Here is a 6,943-nt window from a genome sequence, read left to right as displayed (position 1 = left end):
TTTCAATGACTGAGTTTTCGGATGTAGATTACCAGACTTTTCTTCTGAATTGCCTGTGTATACGTGACTGTTTGGTTAGCAGCAAGGCATGGTAACCATTTGCACCTTATATTTGTTCACCATTAAATGTGTTGCTGTTGTTAAGTGCCATCGTTAGTCATATCTTAATATTTTGATTACAACTTTCTCCTCAGTACTATATTAAAAAATAAGTTTCCCCTAAATGACTGGGGAGGCTTATACATGAGACGCATAGCTCTTGATCAAAGTGCTCAGGGGACTGGGGACCCTCAGCTGGCGCCTATCAGAAGTTTGTTAACTTGCCTATCCCATCACTTATATTCATGTTGGAATCTTGTTTTGCCAGTTCTGAAAAAGTAATTCAATAGTCAAGATAATATGCATATATATAACATATATTACACGTATGCATGTTGTTGTTAAGTGCTAGCCAGTTGGTTCAGAGTCATAACAACCCTTTATAGGGGTTTCCCAGGCTGTAAATCTTTGTGGGGAGTCCTGGGGTGGCACTGTGGGCTAACACATCAGACTGCAAAGTTGTTTGAACTGCGAGGCCGGTGGTTCAAGCTCACCAGCTGCTCCTTGGAAACCCTATACAGGGTCACTATGGGTCAGAATCGACTCGACGGCACTTAACAACAACAACAAATCTTTGAGGGAGCAGAAAGCTTTACCTTTCTCTCTTGAAACAACTAGTCGTCTCAAACTGCTGATCTGTGGTTCACAGTCTAGTGCTTATCCTACAGAGCCACCACACTTGCATATGTTGAGTCCTGGTGTAGCGCCATAGGCTAAGCACTAGATTGCTAATAGCAGTGCCATCGGTTCAAACCCATCAACCACTCCTTGGAAACCCTATGCAGGGTTGCTATAAGTTGGAACCTACTCAATGGCACTAACAACAGTAATAATATAGGTAGATAGATAATACATACATGCATAGACATAGTGAGATTATTTTATATTTACTCTGGTTTAAATCACACAGTAAATTATAGACTTTTTTCAAAGAAACATAGCACAGATCATGAAATGCATTGGCAGATTTTAACACAAAATTTTCAGAAGTTGATTCTGCCTTTCCATCTCTCTCCAGAACCACTATTCACAAGTTAGAAAAGAATATAGTTTTTAATTGAAATTTATTAAAAACTTAGTAATTGTTTTTGTTATGTAGAAAATGAAACCATGTGGTAACACAACTTAATTAAATTACAATGAAAGCTTCTTTATTTTGAAAATGATCCCATTCTCTCTTTCCAAAATTGATTGTGAAATTTGGGGCACCCCCAAAGTGTAGAACATGCGAGAGTTGTCCAGTTTGATTATTAGACTCCTATATTCAATGTCTCAGGTGACAGGAAAGACATGGAGACCACGTGTTATGTCGCAGTTAGCCATTGCAGGCTATTGTGTTAATAGTCTATTCATTGTACTTACTGTAGAGATCCTGCTCCAGACCTGAATAGGAGCCCTGAGGAATTTAGATAGCCACCATCCAACATCCTTAAACACCATGCAACTAAGAGAATGAGGAGGCAAAGAAATGCCTTTGTATTGTTTGGGCTCAGGGATGGAACAGATGTCTCAAAATTAGAAAAGATGTCATCCTATACATTCAGCCTTACCATGCTCATCAATGAATCCAGTTCCAGCTACCTGAGTGCATCAATAGATTGTTACAGTGCTCACTAGAGTTTTATTCAACACTGTTGTGGGCTTCAGAGGTGTCCATGGAGTTCTGAAAGCCCATGGGGTTCCCAAGGTGTCCATGGGGTTCTGGAGGTCCATAGGGTTCCAGAGGTGTCCATGGAGTTCCGGAGGCCCAGGGGGTTCTGGAGGTCAAGTTCTAGGCCTTCCTTCTATTCCTTCCAACCTGGGGACACTACCACTGGCTTACATATTCGGTTTGATTTGAAAAGTTGCCTTTTGTCTTAGAGGAAGAAGCTGAAGAAGAGCATTACTGCCCAAGTGTAGCAGGCCCCAGTGCCTCAGGCTGGCTGTGGAAGAATCAACAAGGTGGCTTGATAAAGACACAGAATCCTGGGCCCCACCCTGGGAGATTTTTATTCCTGCAAACCTGGGAAAGGGCTTGGCGATATGTATTTTTTAACTAAGTGATTCTGATTCACAACCAGATCTAGGGCCCGCTGCAAAGACTGGGAGAAAGCTCTTTTCTTGCTAAGAGAGGGTGATTAGGAAGAGCTAAATACAGTTGTGAGGATGGTTGTAGTGTTTTGTTCTGTAGTGCATAGGATCGCTCTAAGTCAGAACCGACTCAACAGCACCTAACAACAAGAAATAGCATCATATGAAGCTGAGATCCTTGCGTCAATTAAAATAAAAGAATTCTCCCCAACCCTGGGAAAACCCAAACTCACTGTCATGGAGTCCATTCCAACACATAGTGGTCCTGTAGGGTGGAGCTCTGGTAGCATAGTGGTTATGAATCAGGCTGCGAACAACAAGGTTAGCAGTTCGAAACTACCAGCTGTTCTGCGGGAGAAAGATGAGGCTTTCTGCTCCCGTAAAGATTTACAGCCTCGGAAACCCTGTACAGGGTCGCTATGAATCGGAACCGACTCCACGGCACAGAACATAATAAGGGCGGAGCTTAACTACTTCTTAAAGGTTCCAACACTGTAAATCTTTATGGAAGCTGACCGCCTCATCTTTCACCTGCTGGTTAGATCTATTGGTGTGTTTGAACTGCCAGTCTTACATTAGAAAGCCAAGGCCTAAGTTACTATCACCTCAGGACTCTTCCCAGTCCCCAGGATGATACATAAAAACATAGAACACTATTGCAATGTATGTCTCACCCAAGAGCTTTGTTGCTCACTGTCTTGTTTATTTTTCCCAGTTTTTAAGAAGGCAATGTATCAATCAGATTTAGTTCATCATCTGACACCAACATTGTCTTAGCAATTTTTTTTGTCTATGTGGGTAGTAGATAATAGCAAAGTGTCCAAAAAGATCTATAAAGATGATTTTGTCCTTAGGTTAGGACCTTGTATTAATGAGTATTCACTACTAGCAATTGGCCGTTCCAGACAAAATCTGAATTGAAAATTTTAGTACTAATGCATAATAGCTTCACAGGTCAAAGTGTTCTATCTGTGGCAAAAAACAAAACAAAAAACAAAACAACAACACTGAGGGGAAAGAAATAACCTCCAAACTGAGTCCGGCCACCCCATGAACTCAAGAGCTTGCCCCATTTTGCAGAGGTTCTATTCCTTGTTTGTGAACCTCAAGCTGTGATGGTCATGCTTGCACGTTAGCATTCCATCCTCCTTGAGTCCACTGGGAGCTTCGAGGACTCAGGGTTCACTGTCATGTGGAGTCCAGGGGTGAGCTCTCTGGTGGGAGGGCCATTCTCCTGGTCCTTACTGTCTTGCCCCTTTCCTAAGATGTGGGCAGAGGCTTATGGATTAATTCCACTGGTACTGCTTGGAGTCTTTGAGGTGCATACCAGTAGGAAGGCTAAGACAGGAGCAAGGCCACACCACTGCCTCACTGGTTTCCAAGTCTGTGTTCTTGACTTGAGTACAAACACAAAGATTTCCGTGCTTGAGCCTGTGTGGTACAACTCATGCTCACAGGGACACCTGCAGAGAAAAGCTACGGCTCAGAAGCATTCAGTTCATGGGGCTGAGACTGTCCAGGCCGAGCTTCAACCCTCTTGGTCGTCTTGCTCAAAGAGACTCCTGGTAGAGAGAATATCCAGTGACAGGTTTCTCTGCTCTTGCTCAGACATGACGTGACGGTAGCCCAGCAACGTCATGGTATCATAACAGATTTTCTGAAGTCGAGTGACCTTTTCGAAAGGCAAGGTCCAACGCCAGGCCTGGGAGACATTGAGGGCATTCCTAGCACCTGTTTGGAAAGCGTGTGTACCCATACCCTTACCCTGAGTGATGTTTTTTACCCAGGTCTGAAGCCAGGGCAAGAATTTCAAGCCTGCAAAGTCATACATTCGGGCTGTCTGGGCCTCGGGGGCCCGGACCAGGTCCTCATAGCGAACCAGCAGGTAGCGCTGCTGCAGTTCTTTGGGCAAGAGCTGGACAGCCTCAAAGATGTCCCACTGGCTTTTGCAGATAGTCTGCATCACATGATAGGGCCAGTCCTCTTTCTTGAGTTGTTGCAACTTCTCGCCTAACACTATGCGGCTGTCAGTCATGAGTTCCACTGTGGTATGCTCTCGGGAAGAGAATACAGCCCGGGGATCCCGCACCAGGTGCACAATGTACAGGTTGAGGGATGGGTCTCTGAGCAGAGGGTAGAGAGGCTCCAAGTTGAAGAATCGCACTTCCTTTAGCACTACATGGCTGTAGGAGCGGCAGGCCTTCTCGACCATCTCGAAGGGCTGTCGATAGCACAGAACCTTGCAGTGCTCTGGGGACACTATCCTACCCTTTGGGAGGATGTTGCAGGCAGGTGGGGAACACAGGGCCCGGCTTGTCTCCCATTGGAAGAGGCTGGACTGTCTCCGGGGACCAGGTTTCATGTAGGCATCAAAGACACTCATATCACAATGAAAGACAGAGCGCACCAGGTCCCGCACTGCCATGTGCAGCTTCAAGGCAGTGCTCTGAGTAAAGCTTGTCCACACGTGCCAGGCAGGCTCCATCAGGTAGAAGACATCTGGATGCTGCCCGAAAACCTGCCCCACAAAGGAGGAACCTGAGCGCCATGAAGACAGTATCAACACGTGCACAGGCTTGGGTGTCTCCTTTGAAGGCAGAGAATTGAGATTGTAGCTGTACAAGTGGAAGAACAGAGCGAATATCGCCGTCTGGGAAACCAGGAAAAGCGCCAGCCTCATTTTTTTGGACAGCATCACTGGGTCAAAGTTGAACCTTTAAAGGGCAAGGAGACGGTTGGTTAGGCTGCTTGCTTGGTGTGTGACTTCCATCTCCTTCTTAGCTAAGGCCACCTTTCCTTGGTCCTTACCAAGAACGATATAGAATGCCTGAAACCAGTTTCATCTACAATCTGTAATCAATTGTACCAATCCCTCCCCAAATCAACTCCTGACCCTTAAAGTTACTATGCCAATAAATTTATTCTCTTCAGTCCTCCCTGCTAGTATTTTTGTACCTTGGATTGCCAAGAATGCCTTTTGCCAGTTGCATGAAATCATGGCAATCCCGAGTGAGTCAGACTAGAACTGCGCTCCATAGGGTTTTCCGTGGCTGCTTTCTCAGACAGTAGATGACCAAGCCTTTCTTCTGAGGTGTCCCAGGGTAGACTTGAACCTCCAGCCTTTCAGCTAGCAAGAGAGGGTGTTAAGCCTTTGCACCACCCAGAAGTTCCACCGAGAATGCTTAAACCAGCCATATGTAATTAGCACGTAGGGGACCAACTGTCTCCTGATGATATGCGTATATCTCCTTGGTTACGTGTCAGCCAAAACATGATCTAAGTCTTGGTTGAATACCGGACTGACTTTTCCTGAAACTGAGCAGAGCCTACTCAATCAACCGTCTCGGTTGTCTTATGAGGAGCTGCCTGGAGACCACAGCTCACCCCTCCCTATCTGGAAGGACCATTTCCTTCCCCCTTCCCTTGTTTTAAGGAGCTCTGGTAGCGTAGTAGTTATGAATTGGGCTGCAAACTGCAAGGTCTTCAGTTAGAAACTACCAGCTGTTCCGCAGAAGAAAGATGAGGCTTTCTGCTCCCATAAAGATGTACAGCCTTGGAAATCCTGTACAGGGTCGTTATGAATTGGAACCAACACAGCACATAACTACCACCATCCCTTGTTTTAGTACAGCACGGGACTTGCCACTCAACCCCTGGAGGGGATGGCTCTAGGTCATAAAGCTGCTGTCCTTTTAGAGTTGTTGCTTATGCAAGAGAGCGGAGTGTCCTTGGGACCTGCCAGCCTGTGACAGTAGGGACATAAGGAACCAACCTCCAGAACAGTCAGTAACTAGTCTTCTGACTGACACCTCCCGATTGCCCTTTCATGTTATATAAATTTGCCCTCACATTGAAATGATTGACTCAAACCCAACTCACAATAAATTCCATTCATTACAACCGTCAATTTCACTTGCTGCACCTGCAGCTTTCAAATCATTGAAAAGGCTTCTCAATTCTCAAGCCTTTTCTTGCAGTAACCTCACCCCACTGCCATCTGTCCTATAGGATGACTAAGAGTCAGACTCAACTCATAGCGACCCTATAAAACAGATTAGAACTCCTCCTTAGGGTTTGCGAGATGGTAAATCTTTATAGGAGCAGAGAACCTCAGCTTTCTCCTGCAGAGCAGCTTGTGGGTTTGAACCACTGACCTTGTAGTTAGAACTACCCACTTAACCCACTATGCCACCAGGGCCCCTTTCTTGCCTTAAAGTAATGCAAAGTAGAACCATATGCACCTGTTCTAACTTACCTAAAAATTCTTAAAGACACAGGTTCTCATTTATACCATGGAGACTGCCTATATCTGGATCCATTGGGACTCATAGTCTCTTACTGGTTACCAGCAGAGCGCTAGTATTGATCATTGTGGCCTGTCACCCACCACACTGCTGCTTGGGGCATGCTTTGACTGCTTGACACAATCTACTCAGGGTTGCTTTGGCACAGTTGTGCAGTGCGTTGTGTAGGAATGATGCGTCAGGTTTCTAGATATTATTTTAAAATTCTGGTAGCTGACAGTAAAGTATTTTGGTCAAACAAAATAAATAGGTTAGAATTATTTCCCAGTTGTTGCAGGTTAACTATCTAGACAAAAGAGTTTCATTTTGGAAGTCACCCTAAGGTGAATTCACCCTAAGGTGAATTACATAGTACCTGTGAAAATACCACTCTTCTCAGTAGCATACTAGAATATTAAATGAAGGCCTGTCATTTTGGGTGTCTTCCTAACATTGTGAAATAACTAACATATTATAACGTGTTATTATTA

General features: G+C 44.9%; 1 protein-coding gene across 1 annotated transcript; it reads right to left on the bottom strand.

The window, feature by feature from the left end:
• Nucleotides 1–3,697: 3,697 nt before the first annotated feature.
• On the bottom strand, nucleotides 3,698–4,864 carry CHST4 (carbohydrate (N-acetylglucosamine 6-O) sulfotransferase 4). The gene has a single exon (XM_006860319.1). The coding sequence runs from the start codon at nucleotides 4,862–4,864 to the stop codon at nucleotides 3,698–3,700; it is 1,167 nt and encodes a 388-aa protein (XP_006860381.1).
• Nucleotides 4,865–6,943: the final 2,079 nt, after the last annotated feature.

The sequence above is a fragment of the Chrysochloris asiatica genome, unplaced genomic scaffold (genome assembly GCF_000296735.1).
Source record: "Chrysochloris asiatica unplaced genomic scaffold, ChrAsi1.0 scaffold00037, whole genome shotgun sequence".
Lineage (NCBI taxonomy): Eukaryota > Metazoa > Chordata > Mammalia > Afrosoricida > Chrysochloridae > Chrysochloris > Chrysochloris asiatica.
Note: the sequence above shows the minus strand (reverse complement) of the source record. Positions and strands in the feature narration are given on the sequence as shown.

Coding starts and splice junctions, on each gene's coding strand:
- CHST4 (XM_006860319.1), bottom strand. CDS start 4,864: ATGCTGTCCAAAAAAATGAGGCTGGCGCTTTTCCTGGTTTCCCAGACG.